Source organism: Thalassophryne amazonica, chromosome 18 (genome assembly GCF_902500255.1).
Source record: "Thalassophryne amazonica chromosome 18, fThaAma1.1, whole genome shotgun sequence".
NCBI lineage: Eukaryota > Metazoa > Chordata > Actinopteri > Batrachoidiformes > Batrachoididae > Thalassophryne > Thalassophryne amazonica.
This window is the reverse complement of record NC_047120.1, coordinates 51770201-51796932: the sequence shown is the minus strand read 5'-3', so window position 1 is coordinate 51796932 and position 26732 is coordinate 51770201. Positions and strand designations below refer to the sequence as shown.

The following is a 26732-nucleotide window of genomic DNA, read 5'->3' as shown; positions in this document are numbered from 1 at the left end:
GGCATGAATGTTCTTCATAATCAGTGTTTTGAGAAATAAGTGCTGGCCACTTGAAAATCCAATATAGTGGCCAGGTAGGGGTCAATGAAGAATTACACAGGGGTCAAAATTTAAAAATGCTCCAATCATATTGAAAAGTACAACACATTATTTGTATATCTATGATTGAATGTTATGGAGTTATTGAGGTTAAAACAGCAAAAATGGTGACAAATGTCAGTTTCAGTTTGTACAGGGGTCAAAAGTTTAAAGCTGCTCCAATTTTTGTAAAATGTGATGCAAATTATTGGTTGAGTTAATGCAATATAAGCTGATTTGGTGCTGATTTGGGCTATAAAGGAAAATAATGAAAATTGAAACTGAGTTAATAGGGGTTTAAAAGGAATAGTTTGCACCATGTGTCATGCTTAGTTGTCAAGTTACAGGGTAACATACGTCATATGCCATAGAATCCAATGTACGTCAACATTGTTTGACATTACTCTGCAAACCAAGCATTCACACAGTCAAAACTATTCCATTTATTAATCCTATTAGTTCAACCCAATATTTTGCACCACTTTCTACCAAAATGGAGCAACTTTAACTTGTGACTCCTGTGCAAATGAAACTGACCTTTCTTACATTCTTGCTGTTTTTACCCCATAACTCCACAACATCAGTCATAGATAGTCCAAACTATACCTTTTTGGAATCTTTGTGATCAGACACATAATTTGGTATAGCTTTCAATATGATTGGAGCACTTTAAATTTTGACCTTGTTTCATTCTTCATCGACCCCTACCTGGCCGTTATATTGGATTTTCACGTGGCCAGCCGTTTTTCTCAAACACTGATTTATGCCGAACCCTTCATGCCAAATCTTGATGCTTGTATCGCCATGTGAAGGATGTTTCAGTATCTAACTGCCACTAAATGGGGATTACTGATTTGTTCCAGTACGTCTTTCCTCCTTATTCCAGTTTCAATCATATTACAGATAAATATGATGCACGGTCTCAGCGTCTTCCAGGCAGAGTGTCAGGATTTAAAAAAAAAACTATGTGTTATCACCAATAAATCCACTGTATGCATTTAGATTAAGTGTATGTATTTTTGACTTTCATTGTTGATGACATTTTTATCCAACACACCCAAAATCCATTTTATGATCATTTTTAATCATGTCAGATGCACATGAAATCATACATCATGTACCCAGGAAGTGTTTTTCATCAAAGTGTGCAACACAGTTTGATATTTTCCAAAGGTTTTACATAACCAGACACAAATTTATATCCTCCTACTACAAAAAACAGCAGCTGCTTTTCTGAAGATTTGACCTAATCGCAGTTTATCTGTACCGACAGAGGTGAAGTCATGTAATGGCACCTCGATGGCTGTCAGACTACCTCTAGAGGGTCTCTGTCCATCTTCGACACCACCACGGTTACGCTGTCAGGGAGACGCACAGCCAGTCTCTCCCTGAACACAGTCAGGAAACCACGCTCGCTGTTGCTATGGTCACTGAGGATAATGGTGATTCCTTTTGCCACGGCGTCCAGCACTTCATGATGGGACATCTCACCTGAAAAATCAAAGGCGACGCTGACAGTACATCTGCACATTAATTCCGCATCTAGCAAAAAATAAATAAATAATAAACCTCTTTAAGTAAGCCATTTAATTTATTTATTAAATTCTTAATTTCTGATTTTGCTCAGCCGTACCTACCTGTGATATAGAGATCTGCTCCTACTCCGTTAAGGACTGAGGCCCCAGACCCAGCACACACAGCCACAGTGCACACGGATGACTCTGTAAAACATCAATGCACAGTCAACTCTTAAAACTCTTTTCCACATGCTGTTCATGCAATGATTCTGCTCCCATTTTGACTCTGTGGTGTCACATTTCGATTTCACCAAACTATGACCTCGTAATGTTTCCAACTCCTAAGAATGCAGTCATGTTATCAGGAAATATACGGAACACTTTCATCACTGTCACAACAACATTAAGTTGACCGATTCATTACTTGTCGTTATCCTCTTTGTCTTGTGGACTCATGCACTGGGTTGTGAACCTATAAAGAAATCAGGTTGTTTTTGCTTCTTTTAAATACTGACTGTCCTCTTCTATGCGGTGGTGTGATTCATATTATAACAACAGAACAACATCGTGAAATGACATCAGAATTGATATCAATCAATCAATCAATTTTATTTATATAGCGCCAAATCACAACAAACAGTTGCCCCAAGGCACTTTATATTGTAAGGCAAGGCCATACAATAATTACGTAAAAACCCCAATGGTCAAAACGACCCCCTGTGAGCAAGCACTTGGCGACAGTGGGAAGGAAAAAACTCCCTTTTAACAGGAAGAAACCTCCAGCAGAACCAGGCTCAGGGAGGGGCAGTCTTCTGCTGGGACTGGTTGGGGCTGAGGGAGAGAACCAGGAAAAAGACATGCTGTGGAGGGGAGCAGAGATCAATCACTAATGATTAAATGCAGGTGGTGCATACAGAGCAAAAAGAGAAAGAAACACTCAGTGCATCATGGGAACCCCCCAGCAGTCTAAGTCTATAGCAGCATAACTAAGGGATGGTTCAGGGTCACCCGATCCAGCACCTAACTATAAGCTTTAGCAAAAAGGAAAGTTTTAAGCCTAATCTTAAAAGTAGAGAGGGTGTCTGTCTCCCTGATCCAAATTGGGAGCTGGTTCCACAGGAGAGGAGCCTGAAAGCTGAAGGCTCTGCCTCCCATTCTACTCTTACAAACCCTAGGAACTACAAGTAAGCCTGCAGTCTGAGAGCGAAGCGCTCTATTGGGGTGATATGGTACTATGAGGTCCCTAAGATAAGATGGGACCTGATTATTCAAAACCTTATAAGTAAGAAGAAGAATTTTAAATTCTATTCTACAATTAACAGGAAGCCAATGAAGAGAGGCCAATATGGGTGAAATATGCTCTCTCCTTCTAGTCCCCTTCAGTACTCTAGCTGCAGCATTTTGAATTAACTGAAGGCTTTTCAGGGAACTTTTAGGACAACCTGATAATAATGAATTACAATAGTCCAGCCTAGAGGAAATAAATGCATGAATTAGTTTTTCAGCATCACTCTGAGAAAAGACCTTTCTAATTTTAGAGACATTGCGTAAATGCAAAAAAGCAGTCTTACATATTTGTTTAATATGTGCTTTGAATGACATATCCTGACTCCAAGATTTCTCACAGTATTACTAGAGGTCAGGTAATGCCATCCAGAGTAAGGATCTGGTTAGACACCATGTTTCTAAGATTTGTGGGGCCAAGTACAATAACTTCAGTTTTATCTGAGTTTAAAAGCAGGAAATTAGAGGTCATCCATGTCCTTATGTCTGTAAGACAATCCTGCAGTTTAGCTAATTGGTGTGTGTCCTCTGGCTTCATGGATAGATAAAGCTGGGTATCATCTGCGTAACAATGAAAATTTAAGCCAATGCCGTCTAATAATACTGCCTAAGGGAAACATGTATAAAGTGAATAAAATTGGTCCTAGCACAGAACCTTGTGGAACTCCATAATTAACCTTAGTCTGTGAAGAAGATTCCCCATTTACATGAACAAATTGTAATCTATTAGATAAATATGATTCAAACCACCGCAGCGCAGTGCCTTTAATACCTATGGCATGCTCTAATCTCTGTATAAAATTTTATGGTCAACAGTATCAAAAGCAGCACTGAGGTCTAACAGAACAAGCACAGAGATGAGTCCACTGTCTGAGGCAATAAGAAGATCATTTGTAACCTTCACTAATGCTGTTTCTGTACTATGATGAATTCTAAAACCTGACTGAAACTCTTCAAATAGACCATTCCTCTGCAGATGATCAGTTAGCTGTTTCACAACTACCCTTTCAAGAATTTGTGAGAGAAAAGGAAGGTTGGAGATTGGCCTATAATTAGCTAAGATAGCTGGGTCAAGTGATGGCTTTTTAAGTAATGGTTTAATTACTGCCACCTTAAAAGCCTGTGGTACATAGCCAACTAATAAAGATAGATTGATCATATTTAAGATCGAAGCATTAAATAATGGTAGGGCTTCCTTGAGCAGCCTGGTAGGAATGGGGTCTAATAGACATGTTGATGGTTTGGATGAAGTAACTAATGAAAATAACTCAGACAGAACAATCTGAGAGAAAGAGTCTAACCAAATACCGGCATCACTGAAAGCAGCCAAAGATAACGATACGTCTTTGGGATGGTTATGAGTAATTTTTTCTCTAATAGTTAAAATTTTATTAGCAAAGAAAGTCATGAAGTCATTACTAGTTAAAGTTAAAGGAATACTCGGCTCAATAGAGCTCTGACTCTTTGTCAGCCTGGCTACAGTGTTGAAAAGAAACCTGGGGTTGTTCTTATTTTCTTCAATTAGTGATGAGTAGTAAGATGTCCTAGCTTTACGGAGGGCTTTTTTTATAGAGCAACAGACTCTTTTTCCAGGCTAAGTGAAGATCTTCTAAATTAGTGAGATGCCATTTCCTCTCCAACTTACGGGTTATCTGCTTTAAGCTGCGAGTTTGTGAGTTATACCACGGAGTCAGGCACTTCTGATTTAAAGCTCTCTTTTTCAGAGGAGCTACAGCATCCAAAGTTGTCTTCAATGAGGATGTAAAACTATTGACGAGATACTCTATCTCACTTACAGAGTTTAGTTAGCTACTCTGCACTGTGTTGGTATATGGCTATCTCCACAACTAATAGGGGGTAGGTTCTGTTAAGGTTTTTTCTCACTCAAGTTGCTTTTGCAGGCTTGTGTAAGACAACCTCTTTGTGGAGATTTGGTCTGACTGGAATTCAAACTCCAGTTGCTGACCCAAACAAAGCATTTATACCATTGTTTGTTAGTGGATGTGTCCGTAATTCCTTCTCACCTAGTGTCTTCCCCAAACCCAAAGCCAGACGCAGCTGACTCAAACCCAAATGGGACTTCAGTTTCTGGATGGCTGTTGCTATGGTGATAGGCTTGTCCAAAATGCTGAGACGGCCCTGGCCGTGACCAGGGAGAGGGTGCTGCAGAGAGTGTGAGATATGCTGACATGTTGACAACATGTCTTAGCTAAGATTTTATTCACACAAACATTGTAATGTTAAAGAATCTTCTCCTCATCTTTTTTGCTAATTTGAATAAATCTAATCAGTCTGTTCAACATTAGTGTGTGTAATATCTTGATAGATGCTTTCATGCGGTACCTTTTGTAACTGCAGGATGCTGAGTGACCGGCTTGCAGTATTGTGTCGTAACAGAGTCTGAACACTGGGAGGCAGCGCTGAGTCACTGCAACTCAAGCTGACATGGATCCCATTGTTACCTGGGCTACAATGGTAAAGATTTTTAAAATTAAAATTAAAAATCATACTATTCAACAGAGGAATTAAATGACTCTCTGTGCCAGGAAATGTGCTTGTAAGGATTATTCTTAACAGAATTCAGTCCCAGTTACTTCACCACAACAGTCTGGCTTCACACGCAAAAATGTAACCACCAGCCCCGTCGATGCCTCCACACTGAAGTATCCCCAAGTCCACCAATTAAGCTGTAGAAACATCTCAAGGATGATCAGTGGAAACAGGAGGCACGTGAGCTCAATTTTGAGCTTCATGGCAAAGGGTGTGAATAACTTATGTACATGTGATTTCTTAGTTTTTTATTTTTAATAAATTTGCAAAAATTTCAAAAAACTTTTTCAATGTTGTCATTATGGGGTATTGTAAGTAGAATTTTAAGGGAAAAAATGAATTTATTAAATTTTGCAATAAGGCTGTAACATAACAAAATGTGGATGTGGAAAAAGTGAAGCACAGTTAATACTTTCCGGATGTAGTGTGTATATATATATATATATATATATATATATGGCGGGTCTGACTAACCATTAACAGACAGTGGTCCAAGTAATGTCTGTACCAAACTTCAGGAAAATGTATTGATGTTAATGTGAAAATAGGTGCATGGTAATTTTTTAAAACCCTTATGGGAGGCCATGAGAACCTTTAGGACAATTTAAGGTAAATGAAAATATGAAAATATTTGTGTCAGACACTCAATCAAGGAATCTATAGATAAATAGGAAAAGTTACTGAGCACTATTTCAGCAATAAATTGAAAAGTGTGCAAATGTAGTTTTTGACCCTTTTGTAAGCCCCTAAGGGGGCGCCACACATTGCACACAAATCTTAATGGTATTCCTCCTATGGAACTTGGCCCAAAGGACTAAAAATGTACTTTAATTGCAGCTCTAATATATGTATGATTTCATGCATACAACCTGCTGATGGAATACTGTAGTGTTCCACAATCGCACACATTTAGTTCTTCCATAAGGGTGTTTAGCTCTTCAGGGTTTCTCACTGTAAATTCCACTTTGTAACTATGGGGGGCGCCACTGAATGCCTGATTCAGCACAGACACTTGACCACTGCCTGAGAATCAAAGACAAATATCAAAAGTGGATTAAATAAATAAATAAATAAAACCCTCAGGGACCATAACAGAGGTCAAGTAAAGGATCACAACGTTATAATCATTTAACAACGACTTACCAAGTCCTCCAACCAGCCAGTCGTTTACACCTCCTTTAACACTATCCCACGAGGTGTGAGGCGAGAAGACTGCTATCCCAGCTTCCACAGCCCGGATGGCCAATTGCTGCTTCCAGTCTTTCTGAACCAGACGCTTGAAGGGGCGAAACAATGGAGGGTGATATGAGATAATGAGGTCACAGCTCATGGCCTCTGCTTCTGCCATGACAGGGTCAGTGAGGTCATTGGTGAGCAGGATGGTTTTAATAGGCCGAGATTTGCTTGGCTCCACCAACAGGCCAACATTGTCCCAAGACTCTGCTAGTGACAATGCAGCAAGCTGCTCCATCACCTGTAGAATGTCCTTCAGGTTCATTTGGCCGGTAGGAAGAGCAGAGTGAGAACAGCAGCGAATGGAAGAAAAATGAAAGCACGGATTCAAGGAGGATGACTGCTCACTTCTCAAGAAGCTGTGAAGGTGAAAAGGAGAAGGGTGAGATGGAGTAAATGAAACGGTTAATTTAAAATGGCAAGGAGAAGTTTGTGAGATGAAGCTCTTCCTAGTACAAATTCTCCTATTGATTAGAGGGAAAAGAATCCGACATAGGTTTCGACATCCAGTAAACATCAGGGAGACCTGTGGGGGGAGAAACTAAATTTGAATCCAAACATTAAAAAAATAAAAGATACCCAACTTAATTAGGGCTTAAATTCACAAATGTACAATTTAATATCCAGTCATATTGAGAAAATATTTGTCAAAATTATGTCCAACTTGAATATAAATCAGTTTTTGTTGTTGTTGTTTTGGTTTCTTAAGATAAATATCACTGACAGTAGGTGGACATGTTTACCAAACCAAATCTGAAATAATAAAATACTACTACTACTTATAATAAATAACTAAACAAATAACATTGGTTTAATGAATGCCTGTCTGTCTTTCCATATGTGCTGATGTGGACATTGTGTCCATCTAAAGAACAGCCAGGTATATGGCTGAATTTTTGAGTTAAATTATTTGCAACATCTTAGTGGGTCCCAAATGAACACTATTCAAAACTAAAACTTTACTATGGCTATGGACAAAAACATCAAATCTCAATCAGTGATTCTTCTGAACTTATTTTAGCCTTTGAGTCATGACCAAAAAAAACTAGATCACGGGTACAGGCGGCTAGAATAGGTTTCCTCAGGAGGGTGGCCTGGATGCCTCGGTATTCACCGGTCAGAGGTCGTTAATGTGGCCCGGGCTCCCCTGCTGGAGCTGTTGCCTTTGCGACCCAATCTCGGATAAGCAGTTGAAGATGAGTGAGTGATGCATGATTATTCATAGACCTCTATAATTTATTAATTTTGACCAGAAATGCCTATTTTGATCGTTCATCTAGATGTTAGATAAGGTCATAGAGTTCAAGAACCAACCAAAGGTTGACTGTACTTGACTTTGTGGATCTGTACTGTACTTTGTGGAATGAATGTATACCCTGATAGCAACTCTTCAAAACATGGGTCCAGGATCCAAACTAAGTACGATCCAGGCCAAACTGAACCATCAGAAGTGTGTCTGTTTCTGGTAAAAGTGTTTACGCTTGGAGTAAATCAGTCTTGGGGTTAGGTCCAAATCCAAATGTAATGCAACGGTTGTCAAGATCATACAGTAAAACTGGAAGAGAGGTTCTTCCAGTTTTACTGTATGATCTTGACAACCGAACTCCAGCTGGTGTTGACTGTGTGTTTAGTACTTTAATTATGGGTTGCCGCGGAGTCACGTCAATTACGGCGAAGGCAAGAATTCGTACCTCCGCGACTAGCCCAACAACTGGCTCTAAACTGGGCCAGACACCGCCCTCTGTCCTACCCTGTGATTGGTTGGCAGCCGAGACGCTGACGTCAGCATATGCCTCAGCCTCAAGTTGATGTGGTGCGCTCTCCTATTGGTCGTTTAGGAGAGGGAATTCCAGTGCTGCTCTCTTATTGGTCGTTTAGGAGTGGGAAATCTCACTCCAAAATGGAGGCCAGTATCAGCCCAATTCATAACCGGGCTGGTTGTTGGGCTACTCCGCGACTGGCCGCCCGATGAAAACAACCTTGGGCTGCATTGCTTCTAACAGCCAACTAACAGCTACCACTGCCTGGATTTATACACCAAGCTGACCTGAAATGAACCACTGTAAATTAAACTGACTTTATTGACGAGTCTTTGAAAAGTGACCAAATTACATTTATTTGTATTGAGGTCGGCGGTATGTTCATCGGCCAAAAATACCCACCAGAGGGCGCTCGATCTAAAGTCCTTGGCAACCCCATACAAGTGGCTAGGCACGCGGCTAACAGCACAACTAGCTAACATTAGCTACACATTAAATCGACACAGCCCAATTATGCAATGTCACATTACCCAACATTCAAAACAATGTATGAGTGCGTTATCATACTTTCTGAGTACTGAAGTCTCAAAACGTAGCTGTCGTTGCAACGCAGTGGACAAACAAAAAACACCAACTACGTATATGAAAATTGACCTTCACGGCTTCCGTCTGTGGGGACAAAACGTTTGATTGGATTCTTGCTGTCACGTGTTTCCTGTTCTGCAATAATAAATGTGAAGACAAAGGAAAGTTTTTGTGGTGTAGAACTATTTTTTTTAAAAGCTTATTATTTTAGGAATATTTCTTATCCTCAAATTCAAACTCTACTTTCTTGTAGAAAAGTAACAATCGCCAATTAAAAATATAAAGGAGGGTTGATTAAGACTGAGTAAACAACTGCACATATAGCAGCAGGTTTTTCAGAATAAGGGAAAGACTACAGGTTCAGCAGCAGACTAATTTTTTATTTATGTATTGATTTATTTAAATAAATTAAATAAATAAACATGGGAATGTTAAGTACATAATAATAATAATAATAATTGTGTAGCCCTATGTGCTTCACACAAACAAGTATCAACACACAACACATTAAAACAATACAGTAACAACAATCAATATCAAAAACAAACAAATGAACAAGAGAAAAGATGGAAAAATGACTTTTTTAACCACAGCAGTCTTTTCCATATACACTTCTAACAAATATTAAACAATTTTAAAACCACAAAAAATGACTTGATACCTCAAACAAGATTAGATAGATAGATAGATAGATAGATAGATAGATAGATAGATAGATAGATAGATAGATAGATAGATAGATAGATAGATAGATAGATAGATAGATAGATAGATAGATAGATAGATAGATAGATAGATAGATAGATAGATAGGTCTGCATATGTGATAAAAAATCTCAGATGAAAAGCAGCTGTTGGTTTGTTGTCATTACATAAAACTAATTCACAGATTACTGTTAACAGGAAATGACTAGATCCGTTTAATAAGGGGTATTATTTTATGAGGGCCAGGAGGCCGAACAGATACCCAGAATGCATCTGTCCCTTCTCAGAAGGATTACCTGGCATGTCCAGCAGACACAAAAACAAAATCAAAGGAAGGGTGGCGCTGCCAGTGTCCGAAATGACTGCAAAGGGTTAAAGCCACATGCTGTACGGTGAATCGGAGCAGGGGTCAGAGAGTGGCCGAGAGAGATTATTTTGGATTATTGCAATAAAGGTTGATGCTGGATGTTAGAGGATCATGGAAGGATCAGGGTGAAGCTTGGACACCAAACATTACATCATCTGATCCTTCCTTTGGCCTCACCAGGCTCTCTTTGCACTTCAGTCCCTCAGGTCAAACCCTGTCTGGACATCTTCACTGAACATAAGGACAAAGTCTGTCTCTCACTCTTACATGGACTCTGGAAGCTACTATAAGAATGATTTCAAGCTTTAGCCATAGCTTCAAGATGAATGCTATGTTGGGTACACAGTAGGAACTTTTTTGTTGTTGTCTTTACTGATCTATCTTGTAATTGTTGTTGTATCAAATGTTCGAAATAAACAGTTTTCATCTTCATCTTCATCTTCAATGCTGCCGTTTTATTTGTTAAAAAATAGCAAATTTGTCAAATCAGAAAACCTATAATTCAACACCAAAATAATTCAAATTGGGTAATCTTAACTACATCACCCTTGACCAAAAGTGCACTGACCTTTCTACATTCCCAGTCACTTACCGGAAGGTCATAGATGGGGCCAAGGTTGGGTAGGATTACTTTGAAAGAATACATGTGGATTAAAAGTATGTATGTACATACATCTGGATTACTTGTAATCTGATTGCTTTTGGATTACATTTCAAAGTAATCCTGGATTACTTGTAATCTGATTGCTTTTGGATTACGTTTCAAAGTAATCCTACCCAACCCTGGATTGGGCAAACTATATATTTTTTGGAATCTGTATAACAAGAAGGCTAATTTTTGTGTACTTTTCAACAGGATTGGAAGTTTTACCCCCAGCTGACCCATCCCAAAAATCCCCTCCCCTTTGAAGTAGGACACCCAATCCGGATCTGTTCATTATCCTTCAGGCAACACAAAACACTTTCAGAATATGGTCAACCACAGCAAATATCTGACTGAACATAAGGACAAAGTTTGTCACTCTCTTACACTGACTCTGGAAGCCAGTGAATGATTTCAAGCTTTAGTCATAGCTTCAAGATGAATGCTGCCTTTTTATTTGTAAAAAAATAGCAAATTTGTCAAATCAGAAAACCTATGATTCAACACCAAAATAATTCAGATTGGGTAATCTTAACTATATCACCCTTGACCAAAAGTGCACTGACCTTTCTACGTTTCCCAGTCACTTACCGGAATGTCATAGACTGGGCAAACTATATATTTTTTGGAATCTGTATAAGAAGAAGGCTAATTTTTGTGTACTTTTCAACAGGATTGGAAGTTTTACCCCCAGCTGACCCATCCCAAAAATCCCCTCCCCTTTGAAGTAGGACACCCAATCCGGATCTGTTCATTATCCTTCAGGCAACACAAAACACTTTCAGAATATGGTCAACCACAGCAAATATCTGACTGAACATAAGGACAAAGTTTGTCACTCTCTTACACTGACTCTGGAAGCCAGTGAATGATTTCAAGCTTTAGTCATAGCTTCAAGATGAATGCTGCCTTTTTATTTGTAAAAAAAATAGCAAATTTGTCAAATCAGAAAACCTATGATTCAACACCAAAATAATTCAGATTGGGTAATCTTAACTATATCACCCTTGACCAAAAGTGCACTGACCTTTCTACGTTTCCCAGTCACTTACCGGAAGGTCATAGACTGGGCAAACTATATATTTTTTGGAATCTGTATAAGAAGAAGGCTAATTTTTGTGTACTTTTCAACAGGATTGGAAGTTTTACCCCCAGTTGACCCATCCCAAAAATCCCCTCCCCTTTGAAGTGGGACACCCAATCTGGATCTGTTCATTATCCTTCAGGCAACACAAAAACACTTTCAGAATATGGTCAACCACAGCAAAAGAAAAGGCTTGTTTTGCTTATTTATACCTGTCATGTCATATATATACATATACCTGTCTGCCACCTGAACAAGCCTCGGCTTGTTGAAGGGAATAATCTCATCATCACATGCATGATGGAAATTAGGAGCAGGCACTGATTTTACCTTATTAACTTTTTTATGAATTAATCAATGTGTTTTTGTTTTAATTTTATCTTTTATTTAACAGGGACAATGCACAATGCATTTACTGCACTGGGTAGGGCTAAAAGTTCATTTTTACTCTGTTGTCCCTGGGCACAACAGCAGAGTTGCCAACCATCCCGCATTGGGCGGGATTTACCACCATGTCCTGTGTCCCACATGAGTGTGTGTGTGGGATGCCCATTAGTCCCACAGTTGTGTGGGTCTGGGCATGCCCCTGGGCCCTCCTAGTTACACTTCGCGCCATTGACACTTGCCGCCAGGCATGGCTGTCCCAAATTCGTAATGTCAAATGTTGGCAGGTGTGTCACTGAAGTTGCATTGAAACAAGGTTGTCACTTTGGATGCTGTAGCTCCTCTGAAAAAGAGAGCTTTAAATCAGAAGTGTCTGACTCCGTGGTATAACACACAAACTCGTAGCTTAAAGCAGATAACCCGTAAGTTGGAGAGGAAATGGCGTCTCACTAATTTAGAAGATCTTCACTTAGCCTGGAAAAAGAGTTTGTTGCTCTATAAAAAAGCCCTCCGTAAAGCTAGGACATCTTTCTACTCATCACTAATTGAAGAAAATAAGAACAACCCCAGGTTTCTTTTCAGCACTGTAGCCAGGCTGACAAAGAGTCAGAGCTCTATTGAGCTGAGTATTCCATTAACTTTAACTAGTAATGACTTCATGACTTTCTTTGCTAACAAAATTTTGACTATTAGAGAAAAAATTACTCATAACCATCCCAAAGATGTATCGTTATCTTTGGCTGCTTTCAGTGATGCCGGTATTTGGTTAGACTCTTTCTCTCCGATTGTTCTGTCTGAGTTATTTTCATTAGTTACTTCATCCAAACCATCAACATGTTTATTAGACCCCATTCCTGCCAGGCTGCTCAAGGAAGTCCTACCATTATTTAATGCTTCAATCTTAAATATGATCAATCTATCTTTGTTAGTTGGTTATGTACCACAGGCCTTTAAGGTGGCAGTAATTAAACCATTACTTAAAAAGCCATCACTTGACCCAGCTATCTTAGCTAATTATAGGCCAATCTCCAACCTTCCTTTTCTCTAAAAGATTCTTGAGAGGGTAGTTGTAAAACAGCTAACTGATCACCTGCAGAGGAATGGTCTATTTGAAGAGTTTCAGTCAGGTTTTAGAATTCATCATAGTACAGAAACAGCATTAGTGAAGGTTACAAATGATCTTCTTATGGCTTCGGACAGTGGACTTATCTCTGTGCTTGTTCTGTTGGACCTCAGTGCTGCTTTTGATACTGTTGACCATAAAATTTTATTACAGAGATTAGAGCATGTCATAGGTATTAAGGGCACTGCGCTGCGGTGGTTTGAATCATATTTGTCTAATAGATTACAGTTTGTTCATGTAAATGGGGAATCTTCTTCACAGACTAAAGTTAATTATGGAGTTCCACAAGGGTCTGTGCTAGGACCAATTTTATTCACTTTATACATGCTTCCCTTAGGCAGTATTATTAGACGGTATTGCTTAAATTTTCATTGTTACGCAGATGATACCCAGCTTTATCTATCCATGAAGCCAGAGGATACACACCAATTAGCTAAACTGCAGGATTGTCTTACAGACATAAAGACATGGATGACCTCTAATTTCCTGCTTTTAAACTCAGATAAAACTGAAGTTATTGTACTTGGCCCCACAAATCCTAGAAGCATGGTGTCTAACCAGATCGTTACTCTGGATGGCATTTCCCTGATCTCTAGTAATACTGTGAGAAATCTTGGAGTCATTTTTGATCAGGATATGTCATTCAAAGCGCATATTAAACAAATATGTAGGACTGCCTTTTTGCATTTACGCAATATCTCTAAAATCAGAAAGGTCTTGTCTCAGAGTGATGCTGAAAAACTAATTCATGCATTTATTTCCTCTAGGCTGGACTATTGTAATTCATTATTATCAGGTTGTCCTAAAAGTTCCCTAAAAAGCCTTCAGTTGGTTCAGAATGCTGCAGCTAGAGTACTGACGGGGACTAGCAGGAGAGAGCATATCTCACCCGTGTTGGCCTCTCTTCATTGGCTTCCTGTTAATTCTAGAATAGAATTTAAAATTCTTCTTCTTACTTATAAGGTTTTGAATAATCAGGTCCCATCTTATCTTAGGGACCTCGTAGTACCATATTACCCCATTAGAGCGCTTCGCTCTCAGACTGCGGGCTTACTTGTGGTTCCTAGGGTTTGTAAGAGTAGAATGGGAGGCAGAGCCTTCAGCTTTCAGGCTCCTCTCCTGTGGAACCAGCTCCCAATTCAGATCAGGGAGACAGATACCCTCTCTACTTTTAAGATTAGGCTTAAAACTTTCCTTTTCACTAAGGCTTATAGTTAGGGCTGGATCGGGTGACCCTGGACCATCCCTTGGTTATGTTGCTTTAGACGTAGACTGTGGGGGGGTTCCCATGATGCACTGTTTCTTTCTCTTTTTGCTCTGTATGCATCACTCTGCATTTAATCATTAGTGATCGATCTCTGCCCCCCTTCTCGGCATGTCTTTTTCCTGGTTCTTTCCCTCAGCCCCAACCAGTCTCAGCAGAAGACTGCCCCTCCCTGAGCCTGGTTCTGCTGGAGGTTTCTTCCTGTTAAAAGGGAGTTTTTCCTTCCCACTGTGGCCAAGTGCTTGCTCATAGGGGGTCGTTTTGACCGTTGGGGTTTTTCATAATTATTGTATGGCCTTGCCTTACAGTGTGGAGCGCCTTGGGGCAACTGTTTGTTGTGATTTGGCACTATATAAGAAAAAAGTTGATTGATTGATTGATTGACTTTCTTTTATTCCCATAGCCTAGGCCAGCTAGACTGCCAGGGCCACAGCTATTTGTTTTTAAAACCTGTAATGATTATACATTATAAGATAAACTTCCCCTATGGTCTCTGCGTAACTATTTGTAGCTATGTGTTTATAGTATATTTGCACTACTGTCACCAAATGGATTTTCCAAACACATCTCTGTCACACCCGTTGAGGTGCATTGATTTATTACTCTGTCTCTTCACTTTAAACTGGCACATGTAATCCCTGATGTTCCATCTGCCCATCCATTTGACTTCCTGCCCAGTTTGTCGTGTAATCATCACTGTCTGGCTGATGTCCATTGTCTGTCAAGGTCAACTCCAATATTTAATCTCACATCTAACACAGAAGATTAACGACAACACAAAAGTGAATATTTTGGTGTAAATGTGAAGCAACAAATATATTTTTGCAGTCGGGTACAAACAAAAAGAGTACCATTTCAATGACACTCAACAAAACTACATTTTGCAGGAGTTGAAGCAAAATATTTCTTCTATGCATATTAACCCTCAGGTGACCGAGTGGGGTCATTTATGATCCTGGGCATATATTTTTGTGCACCATTTTTCTAATTTTAATTGGAAAAAAGTTTTCTACCATGAATTTCTCAGTCTATTTGTCCTGCATTTGTTCATAGAATTTTGCAAGGATAAGCCGATCCGTGTGGCAAGTATAATCCAAACTTGTGCGGGGTCACTTATGACCCCACCCCCCAGGAAGATCTATGAAATGTTCGACATTATAGGTTCAGATGGTATTGTAATTTGCCAACTCTAGTTATTATATTTTACTGTTTTGCAAGGAAGCCAACAGAGCTAGAATAGCAAGATTTACAGCTGCACAAGCATTGAGACTGATTCTTGATGCCCAGAATGAGGAAGAAAATAGCTTATGATTGTCACAAAGGTTGACTGATGGGATTTGTGTTAAAGTCTTGGCATATTTGCGAGTCACTGGTTCTTCAATATTTGATTCTGTAATTACCTACCATATTAGTCCTTAAAATGGCTTGGTATCTTGAGGGTTAAAGGTTTATTTATGCATCAATATGTTTGCAAAATTGTTCAAATCTATGTTAGTAAGTGAGCACTTCACTACCAATAGAGGGCACTCTAAAATGTGCAGTTCATCTTGAATAAGCCAGATGTATAGGTTATGGGATGGTGTGGTTATACAGTTTAGAGTTGTGTGACTGGTTGGAATCAACACTGGAGGATGCTTATAGAAGTGAAATGGACATTCAGTTCATGGACAGCAGTTCTGCTGGACATTCCTGCAGTCAGCATGCCCGCTGTATGTTCCCTCAAAATATATGATGTGTGGCACGAGGTTTGTTGTGTGATAAAAATGCAAATATTGGAGTGGTCAGTTATTATGGCCAGACGAAGGCTGCTCTGTGCAATAATCATGCATGTTTAATCAGCATCTTGATATACCACATCAGTCAGGTGGATGGATTATCTGGCAAAAGTGAATTGCTCACAAAAACAGATTTTAACAAATTTTTGAGGAAAAAATTTGATAAATAAGCTTTTTGTGTAGATAAAATGAATCTTACGTCTTTTAATTCGATGTATGAATGAAAAAAGACACCAGGGGGCTGATGCATACCTACACACTTCTAATTTATTATATTTTTTTATAAACTTTATCACAAAGTCAAGAGTTGATTACAAATATTTTAATGATTAATATGAGCTTTTGATCAATTCTCTAGCTGCATCTGTAGTGGAGGTATAATATTATGGAAAACATGATTTTGTTTGGGGGGGGGGGGGCAATTTTATTTTATTTTATTTTATTTTTTTTGCTTGACCTTGACCTTTGGCCAATCTGTTTCAACAGTTAATCATCTGGAAACACTAATCTAGATAATATTCCACTCAAGTTTAGTGAAAAGCGATCCAGCTGTTTTTTTAAATATACCTATTCTGTATTTTGTGCACAAGCGCGCGCACACACAACTGATTATAGTGCTCTGCTCAAGGAGGTAAAATGGGAACAATAGCAAGTGTTGCATTTATATTTTTGAGTATGACATTAATAAAAATACAAATTCTTTACAAGTACATGCAATTTTTAATATAAGCTCCATAAATTGTTGATAATGTTAAAAGGTTTACCACAAATGTAATGTTAAATTTGTAGTGTCATATCCCACAAAAATTCAAAGGATTGCTTAAACTGCATTATGCAAAATGAAAAAAAATCTCACCACAAGCACTCCATTTTTCTTCACTTTTTTACTTTTGTATTCCAATTAATACAGAGAAATCCATTACATATGAGTGATGATGTCTAAATTTTGATGTGAGCATTTCTGGAAAGCATTCTCATAACTTCACAGCTGGTCATGCAATCTCATTATCCTTTGATCATTCCATTGCCACACTGTCACACTGACGCAAGAAAACAGGTTCCAAATCCTTTCTTTCATACATGCAATCTGCAGATCTTTGCATTGATCTACAGTATTATGCAACCTACTGTTAATATTATGGCAGTCGATTTATTGCAGAATTCACAATGAAATCATATTATATGTGCAAATACAGAAAGATATTGTGATGTTCAACAATATGAAAAAACAAAACCAAACAAAAATCCTGTTCATGATTTACTGGATTTCCATCCAGTAAATCATATGCAATATTTATTGGATGGAAATCCTGCTGAACATGGAACTGAATTCACCCAATCAGGTATTATTTTGAGGTATTAATAAACATAAAAAATAATGAATGCATATCATGACCATGACAAACATTTCTCCCAACATTTTTTCTTCATATTTACCATAATGCAATAATGCAATTTAGAATTGTTTATACACAACTTCACATATTATCACATTTCTAAAAGATTGTAGAGTTTTGCATATAAAACCAGAAGACTAGAATATGCACGCATTTTGCACACAGTTTCTATGTGAGAAATTTTTCATTGTTGTTTGTTTCTTACAAATATGTTCCTCAGCATGGAGTACAGCTTCTTTCTTGATTCATGTTGTCACTGCCGGGACATCATTCTGACAAATTCTGCAGGTAAGAACAACAGAACAATTTTGATTTCAACTGACACCTTTTATTAAAAATGTATACTTAAAGTTTATTTTATTAAATAAACACAACACAACTCATTTTACACTACACCATATGTGCACTTAGGTAATAATTACTGTAGCGGACATTCAACACATAATGTGCATTGTGGATATAATTCACCATACCGAGGCATGCATACTTAGTTTTCCTGTATTGGCAACGTGTATTCTATGTGTGACCGCAGGACCTTTGTGGATGGGACGGTGGTGGGATCAAACCCGGACGGCTCGCACTAAAGACCATTCTTCTACCAGGTCAGCCAAAGGGGAATTCCCCGTTAGCCAAGCTAGTGGGAACGTCTTTTGAATCAGGACCCGGGACCTTCATCCCGTTACATATCACCCCACCATTTTTGACTTCGTCCTGAAGTCACAGGTGCATTTAAGCATGTTCTGTGACTACCCACATCCTGTTCGTGATGCCAGATTGTGAACGCAGGACCTTTGTGGCCGGGACAGCGGTGGGATCGAACCCGGACGGCTCGCACTAAAGACCATTCCTCTACCAGGTCAGCCAAAGGGGAATTCCCCATTAGCCAAGCAAGCGGGAATGTCTTTTGAATCAAGATCTGGGACCTTCATCCCACTACATATGTTGTATGGCTGGGGGGGCCTGGCTGCCTTTTTGTTTCTGTCTTTTGGTTTTCCTTCCAGGTGGCTTGCATTTGGGACTGAGTGGCTGTGTAGCTGAGGTTATCAGGACCTCACCCTGATCACCTGCGGCTCGTCAGGACTCACAGCTGTGGTGCATCTATATGGATTGGAACATGGTGGCATTTAAGACTGGAGTATACAGTGTGTATTTGCCAGAGACACGACCTTGTGACCAGACGGGTGAGATCGTCATCTCGGGAGCCATCTCATCATCAGTGGATGCAGAGAACGTCCAGGGTTTGATGCACGGTCTGTGAAAGAGGAGGGGGTGAGGTCTCACGCTCGTCAGCACACTTCCTGAGGTACGTTAGATTTTGTGACTAACGTTTATACAGTCAGTAAATGTGGTGTCCCTCACACCTTACTATATTGAGCTGTACGTTAGTCATGTATCGGCTTCCACTGCAGTGGAGTTTTGTGAACTGGATGTTCCATGCCTGCAGGTTGGGAAGCTGATTAGTAATTAAGCCAGGAAGTGTTTGCTGTTTATGTACACCTTTGAGTGGTCTCTCTGTGTGTAGAGTGTGGACTCACATAATGGTTCCTTCTTTCACAGACTCGGTTTGTTGCGGCCACCTGGGGGGTGTCGGCGGGGTCCTTGGGTCCGAACGGCTTCTGGCTCCGGACCGTTAGCGCTGCTGGGAGCGCACCGTATCACCACCACGCCAGACCGCACACTCTTTTGTTGTTTTGTATCACATCACTGTTATGTATTAAATTCAGTTAGCCTTTGTACCGTGCTCTGCTTATTTCATACTGGGTCCTTCAAATGCTGGTCGGTTCTCCGAGCTGCGTCCGACACATAACAACATATGCACATAAAGCTGTCTCAACAATGTGTATCCCTGCTATGCATATAAAAGCTGATTCCTGTTCTCAGAGTGTATCGGCCTCTTTGATTCTTTGATGTGTCCCAGCCAGAACTACCATTTTGTTGATGTGTATTCCTGTTCTGATTTGTATTCTGTTTTGGTCACACGTTGACATGTGTGAAGTACATATCAAAGCCTCTCGGCCCCTTTAATGTTTGTTCCTGTCAGGCATGTGACAAAACGCTGATTCTTTAATGTTTTCCTGTTGGGACCCCTGTATTGTTAACGGGCAGGATCGAGCTGTATAAAGGTCTGTGAATTGTGTGAAATAAGAGAGAAAGGAGAAATAAAGAAATAAAGTGGCACACTGATGCATTGTCAAAATGGAAATTGTTGTTCCTTCTTTCAGCTATCACAATTTCCACACTACATACTTTTTAGTTTATAAAAGTACATCTATCCAAGGAACCTTAGTCATTTTCTTGTCTGACAGGGGTTGGAACCAAAACTATGCTCTTGTAAGTCCAACTCACTAACTAGACAAGACCATCAACTTCAAAGCACAACAAAACTTATGATAAAAATATACAACAATAAGGTAAGTATACCCAGAATTTCCCTATACGTGTCAGTACACAGCAAGTATACTTAGATTTTTCTCTGAGTGTAAGTGAAGTATACTTTAAGTATGATCCTTTATGCAGAACGTAATCTGTGGTGAATGTTTCAACTTTGAAGAAACAAACTATTCTGATGCATAAATTGTAATCCTTGATGTTATCTGTTTCCTATATGTATATTTTATAAATCACTTAGGATTCTTCTGCAAGTGGTTGTTATTTTTTCTGTGCAGTAGTTGACATTACATTATATCCCGATACTAATTTAAAACAAAAAATCGGATTCGATACAGGCATCATTATACCATTATCACAATTTCAAGCTGCATCATTACACCCCTACTGGAGATGTGAAGTTATTATTGATGTTTATGCTACTGTAACTGCAGGACGGTTTGTACCTTCGAAGTCTACAGTGCCATCGCCGTTGCAGTCCACTTCTTTTACAATGTCATCTATCTCTCTCCGGCTCATGTGCTCCCCCATCAGCTTGGACATGGCTAACCGCAGCTCCTCCGTTGTGATCTCTCCATCTCCGTCCACATCAAACTAACAACACAAACAAAATTGTTAATACATATGATACAGCGAGTAAGTGGGACAATCTGGCAAGTGGAATGCGTCAGACTCTTGCCTCCTTGAAAGCGTTTTTGAGCTCCTTCATTCCAATCATCCCTGCAGTTTCTGCCAGAAGCTTTGGGGACATCAAGTTGACAAAGTTCTCAAAGTCCACTCTGCCACCAACTGGAAAGAAAACAAGAAGGTGGCAGACGTTAAAGGTCAAATCTACCCTTTGTTAAAGTTTATTCACTGTTTGTTATATTTGCATTGAGTGAAGACTCACGGTTCATGTTGATGTTTTGGCTCAGCTCAATCAGCTCCATCTCAGTGGGCATGTAGCCCATTGTCCTCATCAGGTTCCCCAAATCCTTACAGCTGATCAGCCCATCTTTGTCTTTGTCAAACTCATTGAACGCATCACGCAGCTCTGCAGAGACATAACACATTTATTAATGCCTGTGACTAAGGAGAATAGTTCACATGAACACTACGAGGGGTCGTACAAATACCACTTGTGTCCTTAGACAAGACCCTTTATCTGTATCATCCCAAACCTTAATGTTATAAGGAATTGTCCTGCTTTACCAGGCTTGTGTCCAAATCCTGGACATGGCCATCAGAAGTCTGTATGCAGTGAAACAGTTGAATTTGTTGAGAGATTTGCTTATATTGGCATTGATGTTCACATCTCTGGGTCCTCTGTGTTTTGGAGTCACAAGGTCGCTGAACAGAGGTGTTTGGTGATGCAGCGCTCTTTGCAGGAGAAGGAATATCCAAGTCTTTACAGTGCTGGCGCTTCCTTACTGTATGATTTTGAGACATGGATACTAACCATTGATCTAAGATGACAACTGGGTGTTATTGGTTCTAGGTCTCTCTGGAAGATCCTTGGGAACCACCGAAATGACTTTGTGTCAAATGAACGGTTACTTAGAGAGACTCAGATGAGGAGCATCACTTGCTTTGTGAGGAAACATCAGCTATGACATTTTGACCATGTGGCATGACTCTCCAGGTGTCTCAACAACCGCAACTGGATTCCACCTGGCTGTGGTAGATAGATGCTACTTTGAGGATGAGGTGGACTGGCTGTCTGCCTGAGTGGTTGCCATTAACGTTGATCCATAGTGTGGTGGATTCGGTGATCCAACAGCATATATTGGTCAACCTGATCTGACCCTGAAGTCCTGTATAGGCCCTGAATCCCATCGGGCTGGTGCTGATCCCTGGTTACAGAGTCAAGAGTATGAAAGTCAACGATTCCCACTAAATGAGACATCAGTTCCCGAAGGCTGCTTCTCCAGCCCAGGCCGGTACCCACTTACAGCTGGGCTGACTAAGATGATGCAGATGAAGTGTCTTTCCATAAGGACAAAGAAACACAAACCTGGAATCGAACAACAGCCAATATATTGGTTGTATGACTCCTATCCCAGTCCTAGAGACTAAGAATTATGACTTACATGGCAGCTCATATTAACTATATTTAATATAAAAAGTAACATAAGCATCACTGTGGGACATTTACAGTAAGTATGTAAATCACTTTCAAAAATCATGCAATTCAAAGATAAAGATAATGTGAGTTTTGCTTACCATCAATCTCATCTTCAGCCAATTCTCTTGTCTGCACAAGAAAAAAATATAGGTTATTTACAATATATTAAACTGATATTTACCCTACAATGATACCAAGAAAATAGCAATTACTAAAAAAAATGCAAGAAAAGAGTATGTGAATATATGAAAACTGTTTATTACTGATTTATGGGTTTATTTGCAGTTGATTCGTGTCACAGGCACATAAAGATAAGGTGGATGCACAAATTTAGCAAATATCATCTCTGCCAAAATTATTCACATTTTATATGGAAATCTTTCTGTTATAATCCAATGAGCCATTCACAGAAATGTGCAAAGATCATGAACACAGATTATTGTTCATGCACTTACTATGTGTTTCCCTCCACGAAGGAATATGCAGGCAGCCCCAAAATTAATATCTGCAAGAGAAAACACACTTACTAATTTTACATTTCCTGTGTGCACTTACTGAGATTTCCAAATATTCTGATCACAATTTACTTCTTCGTAATTGAAGAAAAAAAAAATGAAAAGGGTATTTGCTCTCACCTTCTTCTGGTGATTTTTGGTCATCAGACAAATGCATCATGCAAGTGTTTTCAGGTGATCACCACCCGATGAGTGCAGCCACACAAACAACCAAGAAATAAAAAGAACAGCAAATATTTCCTGTCTGCTTCTGTGACTTGGTCCTCTTCTCTGATTCCCTGATGTCACTCTTCAGCAGGAACACCTGTATACGACCACCCTGTGTATACAGGATGATGGGATGTCAGGAGGGTGTGTGTGTGAGGGGAGGTGCAGCACATTCAGGGTTATATTCCTCTGGGGAGGAGTATGCAACTGGAGGACAGACACTGTATCATGTGATTTAATCCTGCAGATTCAAATCATTTTATAAATAATGAGGGAAGTCTGATCTTTTGGTTACTACAGTACTGCTTGGGTTTATTTTCAGATGTGGAAATAACTTTGAATTGACCTCTGGTAACGTCAGAAGGTCACCAACCCCAGTGTTCTAATTACATTTTTCATGACATTGCTCATTATGACTTTGCCTGTTAAATTAATACTTTAAAATGCTGACAAGCAACATAGGTACACGAAAGGCCATGAAATGCTTAATTGTAGTGCCCACAAAAAGATCTGGTATCAGCCTCAGCCAGGCATTCTATTCTATAATTCTGGTTTTACTTTTCACTTCTGTTGGGTATTTCAGAGTGTATTATGATCTGCTGGATCACATCGACATTATTTCTGTGCTGTTGCATTTTTAAACGTATGGTTAAATTTACAGTCGGAGTCAGGTGATGGGGTTTGAACCAACCAAATAGCAGAGCAGATCAAAGATCTGAAAGTATACATTAAGTACCAAAAAACATACATGAATTTGCAATTATTGTCCAATTATTCAGAAAAAAATCCCTGCACACTTGTTAATTTTGATGACAATCGGCCTCTCTGCTCCATTTTTCAAACAAAGGGAACAACTATTAGCAACAGTGTAAAAGCAAGGAGGATGATGTGAATGGCATGTCCCCCTTTAATCCCTTTTGTTCACAAAGTCATAATAAATAACAGATTTTGGGGGGGAGGGGGGTGCATTAAAGCAGCACAGACTGGTTACAACTAATATCTTAGTTGCAATGATCTTCACAAGTTTCATTTGCATTTTGCTTGGGGAGAAAAATCAGGATTATTTACTCAATGAAAATTCGTAATGATAATCTGGGATTAAGCCTCCAGGTCAATCTTTATTTCCTATAAACAACCAGAGTCTGAATTAACTAGGTTAGTAAAACCACTCCAGCTCTAAGTTAAGATATGTACCCTCTGCTTTTACCTTCTGTGTGGCTTCCTATTCCTATTATGTAAATTCATCAAAAATCTCTTTGCATAAGAAGCGTAATCCCTGGGATTGTGGGACAGGCTCACCTCTCCATGACCTTTCATTGGAATAAGCGGGTTTACAAAATGAATAGATGGAACTATTGCTGATTTTGTTTATTTATTTATTCTTGGCAAGGATATGATTCCTTCTTTATGTTCTCTAATGCCATATACCAACACAGTCCAGAGTAGCTACCTAAACTCTGTAAGTGAGATAGAGTATCTCGTCAATAGTTTTACATCCTCATTGAAGACAACTTTGGATGCTGTAGCTCCTCTAAAAAAGAGAGCTTTAAATCAGAAGTGCCTGACTCCGTGGTATAACTCAGAAACTCGCAGCTTAAAGCAGATAACCCGTAAATTGGAGAGGAAATGGCATCTCACTAATTTAGAAGATCTGCACTTAGCCTGGAAAAAGAGTCTGTTGCTCTATAAAAAAGCCCTCCGTAAAGCTAGGACATCTTTCTACTCATCACTAATTGAAGAAAATAAGAACAACCCCAGGTTTCTTTTCAGCACTGTAGCCAGGCTGACAAAGAGTCAGAGCTCTATTGAGCTGAGTATTCCATTAACTTTAACTAGTAATGACTTCATGACTTTCTTTGCTAACAAAATTTTAACTATTAGAGAAAAAATTACTCATAACCATCCCAAAGACGTATCGTTATCTTTGGCTGCTTTCAGTGATGCCGGTATTTGGTTAGACTCTTTCTCTCTGATTGTTCTGTCTGAGTTATTTTCATTAGTTACGTCATCCAAACCATCAACATGTTTATTAGACACCATTCCTACCAGGCTGCTCAAGGAAGCCCTACCATTATTTAATGCTTCGATCTTAAATATGATCAATCTATCTTTGTTAGTTGGCTATGTACCACAGGCTTTTAAGGTGGCAGTAATTAAACCATTACTTAAAAAGCCATCACTTGACCCAGCTATCTTAGCTAATTATAGGCCAATCTCCAACCTTCCTTTTTCTCTCAAAAATTCTTGAAAGGGTAGTTGTAAAACAGCTAACTGATCATCTGCAGAGGAATGGTCTATTTGAAGAGTTTCAGTCAGGTTTTAGAATTCATCATAGTACAGAAACAGCATTAGTGAAGGTTACAAATGATCTTCTTATGGCCTCGGACAGTGGACTCATCTCTGTGCTTGTTCTGTTAGACCTCAGTGCTGCTTTTGATACTGTTGACCATAAAATTTTGTTACAGAGATTAGAGCATGCCATAGGTATTAAAGGCACTGCACTGCGGTGGTTTGAATCATATTTGTCTAATAGATTACAATTTGTTCATGTAAATGGGGAATCTTCTTCACAGACTAAAGTTAATTATGGAGTTCCACAAGGTTCTGTGCTAGGACCAATTTTATTCACTTTATACATGCTTCCCTTAGGCAGTATTATTAGACGGTATTGCTTAAATTTTCATTGTTACGCAGATGATACCCAGCTTTATCTATCCATGAAGCCAGAGGACACACACCAATTAGCTAAACTGCAGGATTGTCTTACAGACATAAAGACATGGATGACCTCTAATTTCCTGCTTTTTAAACTCAGATAAAACTGAAGTTATTGTACTTGGCCCCACAAATCTTAGAAACATGGTGTCTAACCAGATCCTTACTCTGGATGGCATTACCCTGACCTCTAGTAATACTGTGAGAAATCTTGGAGTCATTTTTGATCAGGATATGTCATTCAAAGCGCATATTAAACAAATATGTAGGACTGCTTTTTTGCATTTACGCAATATCTCTAAAATCAGAAAGGTCTTGTCTCAGAGTGATGCTGAAAACTAATTCATGCATTTATTTCCTCTAGGCTGGACTATTGTAATTCATTATTATCAGGTTGTCCTAAAAGTTCCCTAAAAAGCCTTCAGTTAATTCAAAATGCTGCAGCTAGAGTACTGACAGGGACTAGAAGGAGAGAGCATATCTCACCCATATTGGCCTCTCTTCATTGGCTTCCTGTTAATTCTAGAATAGAATTTAAAATTCTTCTTCTTACTTATAAGGTTTTGAATAATCAGGTCCCATCTTATGGACCTCGTAGTACCATATCACCCCAATAGAGCGCTTCGCTCTCAGACTGCAGGCTTACTTGTAGTTCCTAGGGTTTGTAAGAGTAGAATGGGAGGCTGTGGAACCAGCTCCCAATTCAGATCAGGGAGACAGACACCCTCTCTACTTTTAAGATTAGGCTTAAAACTTTCCTTTTTGCTAAAGCTTATAGTTAGGGCTGGATCAGGTGACCCTGAACCATCCCTTAGTTATGCTGCTATAGACGTAGACTGCTGGGGGGTTCCCATGATGCACTGTTTCTTTCTCTTTTTGCTCTGTATGCACCACTCTGCATTTAATCATTAGTGATCGATCTCTGCTCCCCTCCACAGCATGTCTTTTTCCTGATTCTCTCCCTCAGCCCCAACCAGTCCCAGCAGAAGACTGCCCCTCCCTGAGCCTGGTTCTGCTGGAGGTTTCTTCCTGTTAAAAGGGAGTTTTTCCTTCCC

The 26732-nt window shown here is 39.4% G+C and overlaps 2 protein-coding genes across 3 annotated transcripts; both read right to left on the bottom strand.

The window, feature by feature from the left end:
* Window positions 1-1141: 1141 nt before the first annotated feature.
* On the bottom strand, window positions 1142-9106 carry nif3l1 (NIF3 NGG1 interacting factor 3-like 1 (S. cerevisiae)). 2 transcript variants are annotated; one of them, XM_034194291.1, is made up of 7 exons: window positions 8990-9106; window positions 6573-7021; window positions 6299-6452; window positions 5223-5346; window positions 4904-5042; window positions 1716-1799; window positions 1142-1569 (listed from the first exon to the last, which is right to left on the bottom strand). In XM_034194291.1, exons 2-7 carry the CDS (start codon window positions 6925-6927, stop codon window positions 1385-1387), a joined length of 1041 nt encoding a protein of 346 aa, XP_034050182.1. In that variant the 5' UTR covers window positions 6928-7021; window positions 8990-9106; the 3' UTR covers window positions 1142-1384. The 2 variants fall into 2 exon arrangements, with proteins under 2 accessions (XP_034050182.1, XP_034050181.1); XM_034194290.1 differs by having other exon boundaries at window positions 6573-7188; window positions 8990-9008.
* Window positions 9107-17998: 8892 nt separating this feature from the next.
* cabp5a (calcium binding protein 5a) lies at window positions 17999-23035 on the bottom strand. The gene is made up of 7 exons (XM_034194293.1): window positions 22876-23035; window positions 22696-22745; window positions 22339-22369; window positions 21026-21169; window positions 20816-20925; window positions 20583-20730; window positions 17999-18030 (listed from the first exon to the last, which is right to left on the bottom strand). Exons 1-7 carry the CDS (start codon window positions 22913-22915, stop codon window positions 18002-18004), a joined length of 552 nt encoding a protein of 183 aa, XP_034050184.1. The 5' UTR covers window positions 22916-23035; the 3' UTR covers window positions 17999-18001.
* Window positions 23036-26732: the final 3697 nt, after the last annotated feature.